Source organism: Zingiber officinale, chromosome 6A, assembly GCF_018446385.1.
Source record: "Zingiber officinale cultivar Zhangliang chromosome 6A, Zo_v1.1, whole genome shotgun sequence".
Classification (NCBI taxonomy): domain Eukaryota; kingdom Viridiplantae; phylum Streptophyta; class Magnoliopsida; order Zingiberales; family Zingiberaceae; genus Zingiber; species Zingiber officinale.
In genome coordinates, this window is record NC_055997.1 from 104,925,665 (window position 1) to 104,947,988 (window position 22,324).

General features: G+C 32.5%; 2 protein-coding genes across 2 annotated transcripts; both read left to right on the plus strand.

Moving 5' to 3' along the window:
• Window positions 1-1,033: 1,033 nt before the first annotated feature.
• LOC121997240 (protein disulfide-isomerase-like) lies at window positions 1,034-10,325 on the plus strand. The gene is made up of 11 exons (XM_042551556.1): window positions 1,034-1,290; window positions 1,998-2,028; window positions 2,122-2,409; window positions 2,482-2,670; window positions 2,772-2,897; window positions 3,633-3,770; window positions 3,861-3,980; window positions 7,912-8,029; window positions 8,537-8,649; window positions 9,391-9,623; window positions 10,097-10,325. The coding sequence occupies exons 1-10, from the start codon at window positions 1,091-1,093 to the stop codon at window positions 9,613-9,615; spliced, it is 1,548 nt and encodes a 515-aa protein (XP_042407490.1). The 5' UTR covers window positions 1,034-1,090; the 3' UTR covers window positions 9,616-9,623; window positions 10,097-10,325.
• A 7,398-nt stretch (window positions 10,326-17,723) lies between these two features.
• LOC121994273 (transcription elongation factor SPT4 homolog 2-like) lies at window positions 17,724-21,056 on the plus strand. Its single transcript, XM_042548366.1, has 3 exons — window positions 17,724-17,812; window positions 19,677-19,732; window positions 20,877-21,056. The coding sequence occupies exons 1-3, from the start codon at window positions 17,760-17,762 to the stop codon at window positions 21,026-21,028; spliced, it is 261 nt and encodes an 86-aa protein (XP_042404300.1). The 5' UTR covers window positions 17,724-17,759; the 3' UTR covers window positions 21,029-21,056.
• Window positions 21,057-22,324: the final 1,268 nt, after the last annotated feature.

Genomic DNA, 22,324 nt, shown 5'->3' on the forward strand with positions numbered 1-22,324 from the left:
ATATATTCATGACTCTGAGCTTATTCGAACTTTTATCAAACCTAAACGAGTTTAATAAATATAAATTATAAATTTAAATATTAATTAAAAACTAAATTATATATTTAGAGAAAGTTATAATACTCTTATTAAAATTAATAATTTTATTCTAATAAATAAATTTAATATATTTGTCTATATTTTCATAAGTAGAGTGTAAAATCTATAAATTTAATATCAAAATTATTAATTAAAAAAAAATGATTTATGAGTTTAACGAACGTGTTCACGAGCTAACGAGTCGAGTATTGCGAATATTGAGCTTGATTTATTTATCTTAACGAGTCTCATTAAACGAATTCAAACAAACTTTTATCGAATAGCTCACGAGTGACTTGGTTTATTTACACCATTAGAAATAAATATAATAAGAAAAAAATAATTTTAAATAAAATAAATTAAAAAACTAGTTCTTGATATAAGGAAAGAAATTAACAATCTTACCGAATATAAAATATTCAAGATTAATGTAGTAAAAGGAAAAAAATTAAAATGAGCATATCTACAATAAACCATTTTTAATTTTTTTTATTAATTGTTAGTGACCGTTTTCTATTTTTAGTATTAGAAATTAATATAATTCTTAATAAGTTTACATTTTTTTATTTAAAATATTTATTTTATATATTTTACTTTCGAGTCAAATCTGTAAAACATTCAAGATTTTATATTTAAATTTAAAATATAAATAAATAAAAAAAGGCCATCATTTCATGCTTTCTAAATTACAATCCTCAAAAAATAGCACTCAATTGAAATTTTAATGCTTACCTATCCACGCAAAATATCCAAACATTTTTCATAAATTAATAACACGGCTTTCATTTTTTATCCAAATATGTAGAAGATTTTTTTTATTATTATTATTATTATTATTTTTTTGGAAAAAGGCTTATTAAGGGAAGGGGAATTAATTTATTATTATATTATCATTTTCTATTTTCCACGGCCCTTCCATAATTCCATTCCAACGGGCGCCGACTCTTTTCATTGGTTTTTATTTGTATCGTTCGTCACTGCTCTCTCTCTCTCTCTTTCTCTGATCTCTGTTATGGCGATCTCTAGGGTTTGGATCTCGGCGGCGCTCCTCGCGCTTCTCGTCTTCAGCTCCGCCGTAGCGGAGGAGAAGGCGGCTCCATCTGCTCCGGAGGCGGAGGTCGAACCTTCGTTCGTGCTCACTCTCGAGCACGCTAACTTCTCCGAGACCATCGGCAAACACCCCTTCATTGTCGTCGAGTTCTACGCCCCATGGTATTCCCATCTCCTCCGTTTCGCCATTTCATTGTAGATCTGTCATAGGAGGGCGATCCGGAGCTCTGTCTGAACGTAGATTCCTTGACGAAATGAACACTTGATTTCCATTATTTGATCTTGGAAATTCTATTTCGTGTTGGAGTGCTAGCTACCGCGTCTTCTAAATTGTGGATTTGTTATCTTAGTGTGCGGCGATCTTCTCCATGAACTGATTTAGGCTTTGGAGTTTGTTCTTCTATATCATGCTTGGACACGTTTGTCTGTCATCCAGTTTCGTTTCCCCTTTTTAAGTTTGAATAGGTTCTTATCCGAATATCACTAGATGGCGGATAGTATAGCTGCTACTTTTGTTTTTACATACTCATGGCCGACTTAATTATAATTCTTCCCCACCTTCCTGTATTTTGAATGTGGCCATTGGGAATTTGTTTACCGTTCATTGAGTTGCAAAGTAATTAAAGCTTATCCTGAGTGTTAAAATAAGAGATTGTATGATTTCTGCAAGTAGAAAGAGTACAAATTGGTTGCAAATATCCATTCATTTTCTTAGAGAATTTGTTAACAGTTTATCATATATCCGTCAATTTTTAGTAGCTGCTATTTTTAATTCATTTATGTCATCATCTTCAGTGACAGATAATGCTTCTTACATCGACTTTACCATTACCCAGTTATTGAATAATATTTTATGTTTTCCTTGATAGGTGTGGGCACTGCATGAAGCTTGCTCCCGAGGTAAATTTTTCTGTAACAGAATTAAGGTTACTAGTTGTGACTAGCTTAGCACAATGACAATCTCCCTAATACTTTATTATCTCTTATTTGTAGTATGAGAAGGCTGCATCAATCTTGAGCAAAAATGATCCACCAATTGTTCTAGCTAAGGTTGATGCAAATGATGATGCAAACAAGGAGCTTGCATCAAAATATGAAATCAAGGGCTTTCCTACACTAAAGATTTTCAGGAATGGAGGTGATGCCATTGAAGAGTATAAAGGTCCGCGTGAAGCTGATGGAATAGTTGAATACCTGAAGAAACAAGCTGGTCCTGCGTCCTCTGTAATTGGATCTGTAGAAGATGCTGGAAACCTAATCGTTGATAAAAAAATCTACGTCGTAAGTAATCAGTTTGCTTGTTTGTTATCTATGTAATTCTTTTTGTCCTCATACTGTTAAAACATTGTACAGGTTGGAATATTTCAAGAATTTTCTGGGGAGAAATTTGAGAATTTTATAAAGGTTGCTGAAAAACTACGTTCAGACTATGACTTTGGACATACCTTAGAAGCTAAATTCCTTCCACGTGGAGATCCAACTGTAAAACTACCAGTTGTTAGGCTCTTCAAGCCCTTTGATGAACTTTTTGTTGATTTTGAGGTACCTTTGCTAGCTTACATTGTGCTTCAATTTTGCTAAATATGAAACTTACCTGATATATAAAATGCACTTCCAGTGATTAAATGACATTGGTCTTGCAGGATTTTAATGTTGATGCTCTAGAGAAGTTCATTGAATCTGCAAGTATGCCTGTTGTTGCTACATTTGACAAGGACCCAAGCAATCGCCCTTTCCTGATGAAGTTCTTTGACAGCCCCAATAGCAAAGTAAGAGGAGTAGATTTGCTGTACTTTTATTTGTTTAAATTTACTTATTAATGCAACAAACAAATAGTACTTGGTGAACTATATCCTTGAACTATGCAAGCAATTATCTTTTACTACTCTTAGCGAACAATATCAGAATCTATGTGGTGTTCTCTCTATATTTTTCATATATGGTTTCCTTGTTCATTTTTGTTCCAGATATTCTGGCATCTTTCTTTTTTGTAAAATCCTCATCAAGGTCTTATCCCCATGAAATATTGAGTACTATTTGTGAATAGTTGTATGTCTCTTAACATGTATCCATACACTATTGATGGATTCATCTGTAAATGAATTGAGCTGACATTTATCAGTAAACATATATATTTCATTATTATAGTATTCTTTTGGATATTTAGTTTGGTAGCCTGTGGAATTTTTGACGAGCATGCTTATTTATTGATTGAGTGACTTTGGCATCAAATCTTTGGGTAATTATATATTTATGCTTATATTTCTTATCTTTGTTCAATTTTGTGTACTTTCTAGATGCATTTCTATAATTTACAAATGTAACTTAGCTGAAATGGCATGCGTCAATCTTCTTTTTAACCATTTAACTGCCTCATGTTAATTTTTATTTTCTTTCTGATTATACTTTATCTTTTCTCTTTTATTTTACATTTCCATATTTTAATAGAAGCCTTTATTTTTCTGTGGTGGATCTATCTTAATTTTGTATCTTTCTATCGATAGGTTTTGCTTTTTCTCAACTTCACCAGTGAAAACTTCGATGCTTTCAAGTCTAACTTGTATGAGATTGCTGAGAAATATAAAGGGAACAACTTAGGCTTTTTGATTGGTGATCTTGAAGCTAGTCAGGGTGCCTTCCAGGTCAGTGTTGGTGAACCCTATCTTTATCTACTTTCTGTCCTTTTTTTTGTCTGTTGCGTGTTTTATGATTCTCCATTGCACATATAACAGTACTTTGGCCTGAAGGAAGACCAAGTTCCACTCATCATAATTCAAGAAAATGATGGCAAGAAGTATCTTCAACCCAATCTCAGTCCTGATCATATTGCCACTTGGATGAAGGGTTACATGGTAAGTTCAATAAATTTTGACATCTTTAATAATTTAGATGATTGATTGTCTCATATTGCCACTAGAATCTTGGAGGGAAACACTAGAAGAGAAATGTTTTAAGCTTAGTAGATTAAAGACAGAATATATGGAATTTAAGTTTAACAATATTAGAAGTAATGAAACAATTGTTAAAATAGGAGAGGACGAGTTGTCCGGAACCGAGAGATTTAAATATTTAGGATCATTTTTACAAAATGATGGAGGGATTGAGAGAGATGTCTTACATAGAATACAAGTAGGATGGGTGAAATGGAGGGTCGAGTGTTTTATGTGACCGTAAAGTACCTCTTAAACTTAAAAGTAAGTTCTATAAAATCGCAGTTAGACCTGTCATGTTATATGGAGTTGAATGTTGGGCTATGACTCGAGCACATGAGCAGAAGATGAGAGTTGCAGAGATGAGGATGTTAAGGTGGATGTGTGGACATATGAAGATGGACAAAATAAGAAATGAGAGCATTAGAGAGAAAGTCGGAGTTGCATCTATTGAGGAAAAATTCCAAAAGACACGTTTAAGATGGTACATGCATGCACTTAGACGACCAATAAATGCTCCAGGTAGGCGATGTAAAACTATGATAAACAAGCATATCAAACGAGGAAGAGGAAGACAAAAAAAGACTTGGTTAGCAACAATAAAACAAGATAAAATTTATTTAAATATAGATGATGATATAATAGGAGATAGAGTTTAATGGCGTAAAAAGATTTATACAGCCGACCCCACCTAGTGGAACAATGCTTGGTTCTTGTTGTTGATTGTCTCATACTAGAGGCCAAATTACTCTTTTGTTGTGGGTCATCATTTTTAATATGAGAATGGATTTGGAGTTTACAGCTCTTTAGTTAGATGGTTTAAGAGTAATGTCATTGGAATTTAATTTAAAAATTACACTTTGATCCACCACAATTGGAAGTCTCACCATGCTGACCTGGGTAGGGTGCATCATAATGTGAATGAAGTGGGATAACAGGAGTGGCATAATAAAATAAAAGCCCCATGTGGAGGAAGCGTGGATTAGCATATAATTTGTGACATGTCCCACCCCATCCCAACCTGACTTTTCTCTTCTTGCTCTCTATCAATCTTGAGTTGGACACACCTTTATGGGTTTGCATCTAATGAACAAAATAAACAAATCATTATCTTGCGTAGCCATAGCCCTATTTGATGAGGATAGTGAAAGGGATTTTAACTATAATGCACCTTAACCCTTCTCACTCTTAGCAGGAGGGGTTAGAAAGAATATTCACTGACATGATATGCACCATTGTCATCCTTGATCTAAATCATGGTTGTCGATGTCATATCAGTATCAATATTGGACATTCAAAAACTTAGGTATTGACCTCATTGGATTGATAAAATCAGTGGGATCAGAATCAGTAAAGAAAAATTCATCAAAAATAGAATAAATATGAAAAATAATTAAACTTGATTAATAAATAAGAGTAAAAACAAGATAAATAGTCAACACCATCCCAATAAATAATTTTAGTATAGGAATATATACTGACTGCTATTAAAAATTGATGACTTAATCAATAACATTATTACAAATAATGTAATTGCTAGTATCAAGATATTTTAATCAATTCATTTTTAATCTATATTAATAGTACATAGTCATAAAATTTGTAATTGCATATCATGTATGCATTAATGATTGCTATTGTTTAACAATGTTTACAATTTAATCAATAATGTTAATTTTATATTAATAATTTACTTATTAATTGTACATGAATTAAAAATATTAATTAATCAATCGCATCTTAGTTAACAGTATTAAATTAATAATTAATATTTTTTTATAGAATTTATAATATCAATAAAATAGTCAAATGCTTCCACTTAGACATGTTGTCGACACCATTCTTCATTCCTGTCAATGTTGCAGATTTCGGCCTAGGCGATCACCTAGGTGCTAGGCAGCCCCTAGCTGAATCGAAAACCATCTATTCGGCGAATGTAGGCGGTATTGTTTATGTGCGGTCCTAGGCGTCAAATAGCCGGTTTGTTCGATCTAGGTGGCCGGTTTGTTCGGTCTAGGTGCTAGGCTCCAGTCGAGCGCTTGACTGGCGCCTAGCGCTTTCTGCAACATTGATTTTGTACGATACATCCCCATCCACCTTCTGTCTATCTGCCTCCACTCTCACCTTTTTCTTCATACCTAATTTTATTCTTCATATATTAATAACACAAAGAATTATCAATATTATTGATAATATTTTTGGTAATTAGTTTCAATAAATTATTTAATTTTTATATTTTCTGAATAAATTATATAGTTTTATAATAATTGTTAGATAAAACAAATATCAAACGATGTCTTAACTAAAAACGATGACGCATTGGAAATTTAGATAAAATTAATAAACATAATTAATTGAAATTGTTTCATGTATTAGAAACTAGAACTTGTTCCAGTGACATGGATCACTGCAGACGCTTCATTCCTCATTTCCATCAGGATTTAGTTTCTAATTCTCTTCCATTCTGTCTGATTCATGCTGAAATCAATTTGATTCCTGTTTTTTTTTGTTTTTGCATACCTCTAAGAATCGATAACATTGCTTGATTTCTTGGCCAAAATTGGATCTTTGCTGATCCGGATCTAACTTGGCTGATCTGTAGCAGGATCGGTGGAGTTTAACAACCATGATTTTAAATTGAAGAAAGGTGTCATTATGTTCTTTAGTAGAATTCTTGATGGTACTTTAAACTGACCACACTAAATAAGATTTAAACATCTCCCTCAAAGGAGATATTGAGTTATATAGGTTGTTCAATTTCCATACACCACCAATCATGGTTTAAAGTAATAATCTGATGCAGAGGGTCAGGTAACGTTATAGCGGCCATCATTCTCACTCTTTGCAATGGGAGGAGTTAGAAAAATAAACATCGTCATTATTATCATTGCTATCCTTTGAAAGACAATGGTTATGCTAATACAACTGTTGGATAACACTTTGAATCTTGCACTATATAAGATTCCAAAATCCTCCAAAAGAAGATTTTGGGTTTTAAAGGGCGTTCAATTTCCAAACTGCCTATCAAGGTTTTTAAATCAGTACTGGGTGGTTGGGAAAAAAATGCCTGTTCGGCATATTAATGCATGGTACATTTTGGTGCCAGTTTGGCATCATTTGGGAGCTCTCCTGTGACTTTCTCTGATGTTATGGAGTTGGAGGTGCTGCTTGTTTAGGGCAGCACAGAATAAGATTTTAGTCACTATAATGGGAGTTTGAAGCTTGAGTGGAAAAAGGTCAAGTGTGGGTGGGTATTAACATTGTGTAAAACTATATTGAAAATTTTATGATCATGAATCTTAATTGCTTTTTATTGTCAGACTAGGTTGTAACTTGAAAATAGGGTGAAATTTTCACAATGCGACACCTTGACGTTGAATTTTCACCAAACACAGCATTAGTTTTTTTGGAGTTACTAATCATATGGCTTTCTGTGCGTTTTAACAATAAAGGATGTGCCATGAGGTTGAATAGAAACAGCACATAGCTCACTTTGTTGGGCTTTACATAAAGCTAAATGGTAGTATACAATCTATGTATCCTACCCCAATTAATTGGGACATGCAACTTGGTTGGTAATCTTTTTCCGCTGACTAAACAATTCAAATGACCACTACTCATTTTCATTGTCCTTCTATTGGTTGATAAATCATTTCTGTCATCTGATTTGATGAGAAAGATAAGTTTTTTGCGACAGTCTTATTTCAGTTTCTGTGAATTTTGGATCCCATCCTAGTATCATTTGTTTCCCATTTCAACAAATGAAATGAACTTCACCTGAATGTACATTTATTCACTTAGACATTTTGAATCGGTCTGATTGTCCATTTGTTATCGTTTTGTGTGAATGCAGGATGGTAACTTAAAGCCTTATAGAAAGTCTGAGCCAATACCAGAAGTTAACACTGAGCCTGTTAAAATTGTTGTTGCTGATAATCTGCAGGAAGTTGTTTTAAACTCTGGAAAGAATGGTTTGTTCTTACAAGAACCACCTTTTTTTATTTAGCTTGACTGATTGATCCTGTGGTTTCTAATTTATGTGGCCTAGTTTTTTTTAAAATTCATTTGGTACATTGATTAGTATTAGAATATTGAACTGTTTGTCTTAAGTGTGTATTTTCCTCACAAAATGTACAATCATCATTTGACACCTTATCCTGCTATAATGTTTAAAAATTCTGCAGGAATTTGACACAGTTGAACAATTAATAGTTCTGGTTAGGCTTCCTTGATATTATAAGTAATTGGTGAAATTTGGCTTGAATTTGTGTCCTTGTGAAATTTGCGGGCCATCATTTGTTCTCAAGCTTGGCTAGCCGTGATGCTTAGATCATCTGTGGATGATAATAAAATTCCATTGCTAGCACACAAAATAAAACCTCACTATGTGTTGTTATATTGCCTTATATTAAACAAGTTGTTTATTTAATGATAGTGACATTCTATATTGAATCTTTGTGTTTGTTGAATTTGTCCAGTTTTGCTAGAATTTTATGCACCTTGGTGTGGGCACTGCAAGAAACTAGCACCTATTTTGGACGAAGTAGCCATCTCATTTGAAAATGATGCAGATGTTGTCATTGCAAAGATGGTAACCTTTTCTTTGATAATGCTTTTGTGGATGTCCATAGGTGTTACAAAGATAGTTTTGATAAGCTGTTACTTTCTGGTTTCTTTTTTGAAGTAATAGTTTGATTGCAAACTAGATACACATTCATTATTCATTTTTTGCTGATATTCTGATATATAGTTTTATTTAACGATTGATTTTGTATAAGTTACATAATATAAGGTCCTAGCTTTTATTTTAAGCAATTTGTCGGTTCAAACCGTTGTAGTGAAATAAGCATGTGCAAAAATTTCAAATTTGGATGACTTACTAGGCTGAAGGATTATTGTGATAAACTCTTGTCTAGATTTCTAGATTCAAAATATGCTTTTGCATTCAAGGTCGGTCTGAAGCAATGACTATAAAATAGTGGATCTGTTCATTTGAGTGGATGTTAAGATTGATGCATTGGGTTGCCAAATTAGTTGATACCTTTACCACCTATGCTTAACCTTGTTCTAATTAGTTTTCTATTTTTCTCCCGTAATTGATGGCTCTGGCCAAATTATGTAACCTGACAAAGCTTGGTTATTTTTAGTGAATTCATGTTAATTTTTATGACAAAAAAATTAAATATACAATAAATATATCCTTGCATTTGTTATTCAGTAACTTTATTCATGGCATAAACATTGTTATTTATAGTTCCTTTTTATCCCCACATATTACGAAGTAACTTCTTTTAACCTTTTTTTTTCCTTCTGTTCTGTTCATGAAATCTAGGATGCTACAGCAAATGATGTTCCCAACGAATTTAATGTTAAGGGTTACCCAACGTTGTACTTTTCATCAGCAAGCGGCCAGCTTTCAGTGTTTGAAGGAGATAGAACAGCAGAGGGCATCATTAACTTTCTGAAAGCAAATAAGGATACAACTAGCCATTCTGGCTCAACAGACTCTGTAAAAGTTGAAAGTGTATCAACCGACTCTGTAAGAGATGAGCTATGATCAAGGCGGTCAGTCATTCAACCTTGTTACTAAAATCTATCAACTGCTATACTTTTTGGTTCGGCCCCATTTTCTGTTTGTTAAAGATTTAAAAAAATATCACATCAGTCCCTGAAGTTTCTCATTATCACTTCCCAACTATTTTTTTTTGTTTAATTTTGAGTCACTTTGACCATTGTGCACCATAGTAGTGCTTTCCCTTGGAAATTCGAGGGAACAAAGTGATGAACAAATTGCACTGGGCAAATTAATATGCAAGTTTGTAGACTGTAAACTTTGGTAAACGGAAACTTGCCCTATTTGTTTTATTTACTTTGCCTTATCACACTTTAACCTGGAATTTCTCCTTTGCATTGACCCCATCCATCAAATGCTATATTTTTATTTGTTTATTTATTTATTTATTTATCCTGAGATTCGTTGTCTTTGTTTGAGAAATACCTCGATGAATTGCTTCCTGATTGTCCTTTTTTGGCTGCAGGAACCTAGTAAGTGTTAGCTGCAGAGGGAGGGGAATGCAGAACTAGAAACAATGTCAGTATCTGAAATCTCATAGCCTTGAGTAATAAAGGCTCTTGAAAAGCCCTGATTTACCCTTTTGGATTTTGTATCCGTATATGTGATGATATGGACAGATGGTTCTAATTATGTTCCGGAGTATGGAAAACCATCTTTACAAAAGGGAATTCCTGTTTGTCCCTGTGGTTTCATTTGTTTTTTAAATTTTTATTTCATGGTTTTAATTTTCTCAATTTCCTCATTTTTATGGTTTTGAACTTTTGATTTCGATCTGTTATTTTTTTTTTTGTGGAACATTGATTGAAATTGTTTATCTCCGGCTGTATTCATCTTTTTTAATTTTTTTGTTTTTTGAATTGCTTTATGGACCAAATCAATTTATCCATTTTTGATATAAAGCATATAAAAGTTGATCATAACGACCAGACATTAGTCAAGTGACGGGTTGATCGATTAATAGAGATCAAATGTTCTGTTGGATTATATTATCATTTAAATTCACTATTTTGGTCTGTTTATTATTTTTTTTTTGGGTATCTTGTCCTCTGTCGAGCTTTAAGAGTTTGAACGTGCATTAATGTTGACGCTCGAATTATCGTGGAAATCAATTCTAAAGATATGTTGATGAAAATGGTAGATTTAAACCTCTATATGGTACGTTGCAGAAGATTGGCTTGTGAAAATTTATTATCTTGTGAGACGGTTTTCCCCATGGAAATGGGTGCCAAAAAAACAGGCTTTAAATTTTTATCAATGTTATGAAGTCTCTGAGTGGAGAAAAAATGTTTAATTATTTTTGTTTAATGAAGTTTTAGAATGTTCAAATATATTAAGGTAAATTGAAGAGTTTTAATTATTTTTATTCAATATATGTATTTTTAAAGTATTTGATGACATATTGAAGATCTTAGATAGTTAGATTAATGATAATAATAATAATAATAATAATAATAATATTATTATTATTATTTTTAAATTTCGAGTCTTTTGGCCTATTAAGCATTTTTAGTTAAAAGTTTATTACGAGTTCAAAAAGCTTAAGTTTATTTTTAAATTTATGTTATTGTACTTGTGGTAATTTGTTGAGTGTATCTATGTTTTCTTTTGCCTCCCTCTTAATTTAGAGTTCTTCAGGTTATCAAATATTTTTGCTATGAATAAAGTTACATTTTTAGTGCTCCCGAGTCTTTTCATATCTTTATTTTTAAATTTTGAATCTTTAGGACTCTAAAGATTACTTCTTGGTGACCTTTGAGTTTTTTTTCTTTAAATTTGAAGCACTTTAGGGTGATAAAGTACCCTTTGGTCACTTTTGAGCAAAAGTGCCTAATGGATTTTTTTTTTTTTTTTTTTAACTTGGATTTGTAAACTTGCACCTTTGCACATTTGGTAGTCCCTTGACATTAAGGTCATCAAACATTTTTCGTCATTTAACCTTTTTTTATCAAAAAGTGTTTTATAGTCATTGATTAAATGTGTTAATGATTTTAAAGAAATCTAAATATAAAAACATAACACAAATATATTTAAGGGATTATCAAAGGTACACTAATACATTTTTTTTAAGTGTGGATTCAAGGAATTAGCAAGAGTACGTGAATGCCAACTTTGAAGAGATCTAACAAAAAGTGCTTAATAACTTTTGGTCAAAAATACATGATGACTTTAAAGAAGTTAAATCTAGAAACAAAACATGAAAACAAATTCAAAAACATTAAGATGAGGTTTGATTTAAGGGTTTATAAATAAAGAAATATAATTATTTTTAAATTTTGTGTTTGATTGATGAAAATATAATTAAATTTTTAGAATGAAATCTAAAAATTTAAGTATTGATGAAACTCATTTCTTCCCGTAGATTTTGATGAGAATGAGAATAGGAAATAAGTTTTGGAAGAAAATATCTTTAATATATTTATTTAATTTTTTTTATATCACTTTCTTTCTCCTTATTCTCTCTCATCATACTTTCTCTCTCTTCATTCCATCATCACACTTTCTCTCTCATCATTCTTCCTCTCTCCTCAATCTCCCCCATCATACTCTCTCTTTTTATTTTCTCCTATCACACTTTCTCTCTCTTCATTCTCTCTCATCACACTTTCTCTCTCACCATATTTTCTCTCTCCTCATCCTCTTTCATCATGTTTTCTCTCCCATCATTGACCCCGCGAGTCATCCGAGTTGGTATGTGGCGGGTGTTGCCACAATGAGGTCGCAGGGTCGATTCTCGGGGCAGCTGGGGAATAAATCTCCTATCCTCGTATTACACCCTGTCCGTCACATGCTCGCTCGGATGCTGTGATTTACCTCCCTCGTGATGGCCTTGGGTCGGGTACGACGGGGGCGCTGGGGGCGAGCGTTTCGCCTTTTGCCACAATGTTTTCTCTCCCATCACATTTTCTTTCGTTATTTTTTCTCATTCCACTTTCTTTCTCATCTTACTTTCTCTTTCCTCAATCTCTCCCATCACACACACTCTCTCTTCATTTTCTCTTATCATACTTTCTCTCTCTTTTCTCTCCCATTACATTTTCCCTCTCATCATATTTTCTCTCTCCTCATCCTCTCTCCCATCATACACACTCTCTCCTCATTTTCTCTCATCACACTTTCTTTCATTTTATTCTCTCTCATCACACTTTCTCTCTCCTTATCCTCTCTCATTCTGCTTTCTCTCCCATCACAGTATCCTTCGTCATTTTTTCTCATCACACTTTCTTTCTCATTATATTTTCTCTCTCCTCAATTTCTCTCTTCATTTCTCTCTCATTACACTTTCTCTCTCATCATATTTTCTCTCTCATCATATTTTTTCTCTCCTTATTCTCTCTCGCCATGCTCTCTCCTATCACTTTCTCTCTTATCTAATTTTTTTTTCTTAGTTTCCTATAAAGGGAAAAAAATTTGGTTTATTCCGATAGAAAATATTCAACTAATCAAACATTATTTTTAAAAATGATATTCATGCTTATACTCATTCATATTCCACAATACTATGATTCTCATTCCCATTCTGATTCCTATGAAATAACTAAACGCCAAGGCTCCGTTTGATAGGGGTGATAGAATTAGGATTGGGTTGATTAGTTGGGAGTAGGATTAATAATCACTTTGGTATTGTGAATCCTACTCCTAATCAACCCTAATCCTACCCCTAATCAACCCTACCAAACGACATATTAAGGGGGTGTTTGGTTGATGGGTTTGGGAATGAGGGAATGGAATGATAGTAAAAGATAGTGTTTGGATTGTGGGTTTGGGAATGACATTTTGGGAATGATTACTAGATTTATGGGAATCAACCAAACTCATATAACTTGATGGATTTCATTTCCATTCCTATTCTCATTCCACCCTATTATCAAACCTATACCCATAGTCATTCTCATCATTTAACCAAACACTCCCTAATAATTTTTTGAAAACATAATCCTAATCCTATTACCCCTACCAAACAGAGCCTAAGAGTATAATCATGCTTATTCGACACAAGTGCCCGTGAGATACTCAGTTGGATAGATGATGATATACTAGTTATAATTAGTTATAATGAGGAAAGAGATCAATTACCGACAATGCATATCTTCGGGGGGAATTTTTTTTTCTATCTCTAATCAACTTTACAATCCGCTATAAACTAACCTCATCATTTATTTCTTTTTATATAATTTAGAAACAGCCAATAAAAAAACATCTGAAACGAACCTTTTACTACCATGCTTATTTGACACAAATTTAAATTCAATTACTAAATATTTTTACTATGAGTCATCAAATACTTTTGACAATAGGTACTGAGGACGCTAAAAAAACTTTAATTTTAAAAATAAGAATATAGATGTACTAAAAGAACTATAAAAATGCAACAATGATAATACAGAAAATATGAATAAAAAATTATTAAAAAATTGAATTCTTTATGGGTATCATTTTCACATAAAACAATGAATTTTATGAGTTAAGAAAATTTTCATACGATTAAGCATGCTTCGACTCTTAAAGTTTAAGATATATATGATCTTTTAAACAGTCAGATTTATTTTCTCAGAATAAAGTATTAGACTTATCATTAATATTTTTCTCCTATAATAAGTTTATTATTATTTTCTTTTATTATTATTATTATTATTTTCTCGGTACAATAATAAGTGCACGAGACTCCCTATACACTCCATCATAGACCTGACTCGAGCCGAGTTTAAATTGGATTTGACTTGGACTTGTAATTGAGACAACGGGACGATTTCGAGTCAGAGCCGTCAGGCAGGGCTCAAATTATTATTATTTTTAATATATATATATATATATATATATATATATATATATATATATATATATATATATATATATATATATATATGAAAAGAATAATTTACTGTTACATAGATTCAAAGTAGGGTCTTTCAGATTAAAAATAAACATCTTAACCAACTACATTATAGTTATTAATGATTTCATATGTTAATTAATTGTTTAATAATGGGTTTCTTTGTTATATTTTTTTAATAATTAAAAAACGTATATTTATTTATTAATTTATAATTACTTATTACATATTAATTAATTATTTAATAACTAATTAATATTTGTCACTATATATAATTATTCTTAATAAGTCAAAGTTACATCTCAGTTCGATAAATAATTTAATAAATATATATTTTTAAAAAATATTATAATAATCTTAATTGTGATGAACCATGGGAAACAATGATAAACCGTGTACAAATCGTGAATCAATGGTTTCGAACAAAAAATCATAACCTATATGATAAAAATCATCAAACTGAATCATTGAACCGTTCTGAATCGGAATCATGTCAGCATGTCTACACCCCGAGTTCAAAACCTATGGTGCACAAGAAAGTCTTCTATGTTTGAAGTTCTTTGAACTACTGGCAGGGCGATTTTAGGCATAAACCATTAGGACCTCAATTTTTATTGGGTCATTATTTTTAATATATCAAATATATATATATATATATATATATATATATATATTTTAGGCATAAACCATTAGGACCTCAATTTTTATTGGGTCATTATTTTTAATATATCAAATATATATATATATATATATATATATATATATATATATATGAGAATGAAAAAATAGGGTCAATGTAAAGATTTGTAATATCTCATGGTCAAAGATTTAAATTTCATAAAAATCTCATTATGATTCCAATTAATAGCGCCATAAAAGGGCTATTTTTTTATTTACATTTTTTTAAAAAATTATATATGTTATTTTATAAGATTTAATATAGTTTTCTTCAATATCTCTCAACCCTAGTCTTCTCTCATTATGTTTCTCCTTCATTGATGATGCTTTCACCCTTGATCGACAAGAAAATGAATTAATTTTTTTTTATTCATATAATGTAAAATAAAAATGCTAGATTTTTTTTTATTTCCCCTCTTCTCCTTTTCCAACTCACCATTTCTATGCTTCTCTCGCTCGTTGAGATTGAGGAAGAAAAATTGCACCTAATGTTATCATGCTGATTTGGTTGGTATTGCTATGCTCCTTGTATGATTAAGTTTAAATACTGATGTATTCGTTTGTATTATGTTCGATCAAAATTGAGGATTTTATTATTTTTAAATAATAGTGAGTTAGAAAACTCTACTATTTCACTTCCTTGATAGACATTAAGTTTAACTTTTATCTAGATGTATTATAGTCATAAAATTTTCAATTTCTCCTATGTTTCCATTCTATCATTTACAATTGTTCTGATATAAATAATGAAAAATATGATTTGTTTTTTTTTATTCTTGATAAATGATAATGACCGATTTGGTCTTGCTACAATCTTCATTTTCTAGGGATTGTGTTGAGTTTTATCATTTGTACATATATTTTTTATTTATTTACTTTTTGTGCTTCACGGATGATGATGAGTTGAGAACGAGTGCATTATTCTTTATATTGTTGTCTTGTTTCATCATATTTTTTCCCTCAATATTATTATTTTTTTTTGTAAGGGTTGTATTCTCTCAGTCTTATTTAAATAATTAGACATATTTTTATCTTTTTTATTTTTAAATAATTCTAAATACACTTATTTTTTACTAAGTGAATTGTACACTTATTATCAACTAAAAATCATTATTATATGAAAATTTAATTAATAATTTTACATCTCAGGAAATTAAATTTTATAGAAAATTTATTTTTTAAAATTAATATTTAAATTTGTTCAAGTTATTTTAAACCCATCCCAAATTGGAATGAAAAAGGGGAGGGAATTTTTTTAAACAGTGTTAGAGGTCTTTTTATTTTTCGCCCAGGGCCTCAAATAGGCTTGAGCCGACCTATATATGTTGGGACCTGGATCACTGACTAGAGGGAGAGTGAATAGACGGTCATCCAAATCATTCACTTCCTGAGTATTCATTAGTGCACAACGGAAATACAGAACTAATATGAATACAAAGCTAATACTAAAAATAAGAAAGAAAACAATCAAACCCCTAACACGTTGATTTAACGTGATTCAGAGATGATGCTCCTATTCCATGACATGCCCGTAAGATGGACGATCTCTCAATCCGTCGGTGAATTAGTCCCCGGAATTCCGACTATTTCAATCCTCCTTCTCGTTGGAGAAACCTCGCCATAATCTCTTGATCACACACAAGGATCACACTGAGAGCTTTGGAGACTCTAATAGACTTTAATCAAGTCTATTTTTGTTACATAAGACTACCATCCAGAGCTCCATTATATAGAGCTCGGGAGAAAATACCCAAACCATATTTTCGCCAGCAGTCGACTTCCATACTTACTAGTCGATTGGCCTTTGTGGAATTTGACTGGTACAACCTAATAGCTCAATTCCAGTCGACTGCCCAAACATGGATCAGTCGACTAAACCATATGAGTTAAGCGAGCGGAAGCATTCTGTTTGTTCTCATCCATTGTGCAGTTGGCTAGTCCAATCGACCCTAGAACCATAAACCCTAGAATTCCATTCTGGGTTTTACTGGTTCTTAACCACCAATCGACTGGGACATACTGTTAGGTTGCAAGGTTGCAAACAAAGTCTCACATTGAAAACACATGGAAAAGATCATGTGTTTATAAGGAAAAGATATATCCATAGTATGAAGTCTTTTGGATAGAGCCCAAAAATAAAATCATGAGGGCTTAGGTCCAAAGTGGACAATATCATGTCATTATTGAGATATCTAAATTCATTTTGGTACTAACAATTGGTATCAGAGTCTGAACTGTTAAAAAGACTAACTGTCGACTGTGTACAAGAGTCATGGTCCAATCGAATCATGTGAGTGGAATATTGACCTCGAACGAAAGAAGTGGCGACTCCCGTATTCGGATCAAGAGGATCAGACACTAGGCAGGAAGTCCTAGTTGCAGCTAGACAAGAAAGTCCTAGTAGGTCGGATGGACTCAGGGGCAGAAAGACCTGATGAGTCAAGGTTCAAACTTGAGGAAATTTATATGGTCCTTCGTTTGAAGGGGGATTATTGGATTGTAAGGTTACAAACAGATAAGTGTTTTTATATCTGTTGGCTTCTAGGGTATTGATACTGATTCCTTTACTTTGATTCAGTTCAGGGAATCCGGCTGTGAGAATTGCCCCATTTGGGTGATGGACAAGGAACATGACAACGTTGTCAACTGTACGACTCCCAACTTCACGGGGTGAGTCATTAAATTTCCTATCATTATTGTGGCTTGTTTTATTTGACGCGTCTTATGCCACACTCCAAGTATACCCATCCAGTTGTTCCAATATCACAATACACATGTATCATAGGATTTCCGTGAAGCTAAAATTTAGTTCCAGGTTGATTTTAAAAGTTCAAGTACTAGTTCAATTACATGCCTTCAGTTTAGTATCTTAAAAATTACATTCAGTCGATCGACCTTCCAAGAATATTATGCTAACATGATAACTACACGAAGGTTCCCTTTCTCCTTTTGGTAATCATCAGTTTTTGGCTCTAGAAAATCTCGTAAAAATTGATTGAGCACTAATGTTGAGTAACATTCTAAGGCAAATACCAAAGTTTCAATAAATTATGCATAGAAAATGAAAAAAATTACATAAGGCACCACAATAGTGAGTCGGTGGCAAACTTATTTCCTGTACAAATAACATAATATCATGATTAAACTTCATCCTACATTGTAAACATAACAGACCAATATCAACATATCTCATTCTTCCATTTGTGGTGTCTGCATTGGTCTGCTTGGAACCTCTCTGAACTAGATGTTGTAATGTTGGCAGATTTGACACTGCTAATCCCAGACAAATGAATCCTCATTGCATATACCAATACGTAATATCATCCACAATATCATAAACCATATAGATAAATCATACAAACCTGTTGACATTATTTTTTAATTTATCAAACATCAATGATGATATTAGATCAAAGATCAATTCTCATACAGGGAAAGGTAACTACCACATTTTATCCAATAATATTATCAATATCTTTCTTGTGATTGTTTGATATATATATCCTTTTTGTTCCCTCCCACTAAGTGAAAAATGAATGGAAAGTGGAACTAACCTAAATGATTTGACTTATTTTCTATTCTCTTCACTTAAATTACTTTATTTTGCATGTGCTCCCTTCCCGGCATCTAAACTCATTATAACAAATGATTTATGAAGGAGAAGATCCTACTTGAGATACTTTTAGCTTAATCCTTCTTCCACCTCTTGCACTTTTTACTCACTGTCAGATTCTGTATGAATATGGTATGCAGTGGACGTGCTGGGGATATAATGAAGAGTACATTTTTAACTTCAGGCACAATGTTTGCCTTGTCAATAACGTTAACAACAATTGTCAAATGAATTATTAAGATCATTTTGTACACAACTATTTCTCCTATTTATATTTTCGATCTTGTTTCTTGATATTTTCCTGTTCCAATGACTAGAGTAAATAAATAATAACATCAATCAAGTCTTATCCACTGGATGAGGTCGATTATATGGATTTTTTTACGTCACTAAGTTTTATTCCCTACTATATCATTATTTATATTTAAATAAATTTTATCTTATTTTATTATTTCTTAATTTTTTTTTTGTTCAAATGACTATAGCAAATCATGTTTGCCCCGACGGGTTGACAGAGTTGGTAATTATATGGGTGGTTGCTCCAATTAATTTTTGGGTGAATTCTTAGCGGGTGTAAAATATCTCGTTCGGTGCCTGACTTACCCTATGCAAAGGGCCGCTGTGCTAGGACAAAATGGCCCCCATGATTTACTTATCTTTATCTATCCGAGAGCCGGCGATACTGGACCGTCTGAGATGAGCATTATCACCTTTTGCTTCAATAGAGTAAATCATGTTTTTAAAAAAATTAAAGTAATGTGCTGAATCCTACATTTATGCAAAATTGTAGGGGATTTTGTTGTATTTGTATGTAGTTCTGTTTATGTGTTTATTTGGATTGGTCTGATGTATAAACTAAAACGAAATGTTTGATCTTTTGTCAAATTTAAGTCGCAACTGTAATGGTTCATATGACTGCAGGATAATTTCAATGATGGACCCAAGCAGAAGTTGGCCTTCTAGATGGTTGAGAATAGGTGAGTTTCAAGTTTTACTGTTACACCAAGGAAAACTAATACGCAGGTTAATTTCAGAGATATGGTTATGCTTTTATAAGTAGTTTGTTGCTGCAAACTTTTCATGCTATCGGAAACTCACTTTCATCATTCAGGTTTCACTCATTTATTCATTTGGCAATATGAAATTGCAGACCTGGTATTGGTTATGCTTGTTATGATATTTTCTTCACAATCATATTGCACTGCATACTAATGATCTAGATGAGCAATCTCCATCGGATGCAAAATTCTCGTTGGGTGCTGGATCTCTCCCATGCAAAGAGCTGCTTCACTACGACAAATGTCCCCTATAATTTATCCCTTTCTAGAAAATGTGGGGCCACCCTGGAGGGGCTGCTAAGGTGACAACTTCACTTTTTGCTTCAATTGATGAGCAATCTTGGGTGATAGATTGTCACATGAGAACAGGATCGAATCCCCGGGAAACAATCCTTGGGGAATAAATTCCCTCCCACTTGGAGAGACCGCTTGGTCATTGTGATATACTATCTTTATCTCGCTGTGTGGCCGGTGGTGAGGGACGCTCAAGTCACCATTTGCCACATAGATGAGCAATCTTTACATATTATTCAAACAATAATTGTTAACCATAACTGGTGAAGCTGATGCTCTGCTGAGATTTTCCACATTTCACCACGTCCACCAGTCACTGCTTATCCAAGTACTTGGATGTGTTGTTTAGCAGTCTATTTATCTCTAGTTTGAGTAAGCTTGAAAATTTTAAATTTAAGCTTAGTCTTTTGAAGACATTTGTCTTATGCTTATGAAAAGTCCAGTTTGCCGATTCCAATTAATTTCCATCATTTATATTTTTGCCTTGGAAATTTCCACTAGATAACTAAATATTAATATATAAATTTAGGCATTCATCACTGAGAGCAGTAGTAAGAAAGGAGTTTTGGTCTTCATTGATGCTGGTTGTGGCTTTTCTATATAGTTCTAGAGTACAGTTTTAGACCGTATGTCTTCTTTTCGAACATATGCTTGCACAATTACTATGTCTTGACATGGTCGATGATTGAATAAGCCTGAAGCAAAAGAAACCTGAAAGCCTGACATGTTCTGATTCATGAACCAACTTATAACCTTGCAAATTCTGCAGGGAGGTTCTTACCTGGATGTTACACACTTGCCGTCTCTGAAGAACTTCCCGAAGAATATCAGGCATGTGATGTTACTTGTAAGAATTCCTACATATCTTGCTGTTTGCTTGAAAATGTCATTATAAGTTTCAACTCCGATCTGATATTTTGATAACAATGTCCAGTATGTGCCTCCAAAGCGTGTGTAAATTCTAAGTCCTGTCCATGCCCCCTGTAATCGTCTCTAAAACATGAAGATTTACTTAGTGTAACTGGTTTGGTCAACATTTTTGTGGCCAATAATTTTTGTTTAGCTATTGACAGAAATTGAAAAATAATTTTATGGAAGATTTTCTATTGTCCTTTTTTTTTTTTTTTTTTTTTTAATGATGGAGGTATCTCAGTTTTACAATCTGACTAATTTTGAAGATGATAGACACCGTCTCACGGAAGTTTCCGTTGGTCATCGATTATCTGAATAAATTCAGAAAGTATTTCTATATCTTGATTGGACCTCCATATAGTTCTTTATGCAACATTATTGCCCCGGGACTATTATACTATGGTAGGATATTCAGATTGTTACCTAGACACTAGCGATTCGATCTCCAATTATGACGTATTTATATAAATTTTTTCTCCAAATAGGACGTGCAACCAAAAGGATGTTGGACTTATATTGTTACCTAGACATCCGCGCGCTATCAATAAGACTAACTGAGTTTTTATTATTTTTTATACAACATTATTGACATCAAATTGATTGTCTTATACCTCTATATTGATCCATCCGTTTCACATTTCACTGTATAGATCCATTTACACCTCACAACCTACTATAACTTCACCAATTTCTATGTTTTGTTCTTTCTCTAGTGTCTGCATTTCTTCATTCATAGCTTGTTTCCATTGTTTGGGTTCTTATTGGACTTGTATTTGTTTAAAAAGACCATCTTTTTCCTTGAATATGTCTTGCAAGTCTCACATTCTTAATGATAGAGTTGAGCACATGAATTTAAATACCAAGGCATTGGAAGTAGTGAAAGGTGTTGTAGAACTTTCACTCCAAGGCATGTAAATGCAGTGTTTTAAGAGATATTTTCAACCAGAAAAAAAAAATCTCTCAGGATACAATGAAGTCCGAAGAATCATTACTAAAAAAAAATTGATGATATAATATATTTATAGTAGTCGACATGTTTATTTAGAAGAGACGAAACTCTTCATGAAATAGTACATAATTCTTCACGAATAGGTTTGTCCTTTCAACTTTGGGACACATTCGTTGCATGAACAGAGATGCCTAGTTTCCGAAATTTTCATAGTGGCAGACATTATTCGTTTCGTCAATAAAGAATAATTAATTTATGAAAATATTCTAACAATTCCCCCCAATTTTCAAAATTTTAAAAATAAAAAATATATATATACACACATCACCAAAGATGATTGCCTATGTATCCTTTCA

Excerpts from the sequence above, each read along its gene's own strand:
- LOC121994273 (XM_042548366.1), top strand. The coding sequence starts at position 17,760 with ATGGACAAGGAACATGACAACGTTGTCAACTGTACGACTCCCAACTTC. Across the intron at positions 17,813-19,676 it reads ACGACTCCCAACTTCACGGG|GATAATTTCAATGATGGACC; the intron begins GTGAGTCATTAA and ends ATATGACTGCAG. Across the intron at positions 19,733-20,876 it reads TTCTAGATGGTTGAGAATAG|GGAGGTTCTTACCTGGATGT; the intron begins GTGAGTTTCAAG and ends CAAATTCTGCAG.
- LOC121997240 (XM_042551556.1), top strand. The coding sequence starts at position 1,091 with ATGGCGATCTCTAGGGTTTGGATCTCGGCGGCGCTCCTCGCGCTTCTC. Across the intron at positions 2,671-2,771 it reads AACTTTTTGTTGATTTTGAG|GATTTTAATGTTGATGCTCT; the intron begins GTACCTTTGCTA and ends TTGGTCTTGCAG. Across the intron at positions 8,030-8,536 it reads TTTAAACTCTGGAAAGAATG|TTTTGCTAGAATTTTATGCA; the intron begins GTTTGTTCTTAC and ends GAATTTGTCCAG.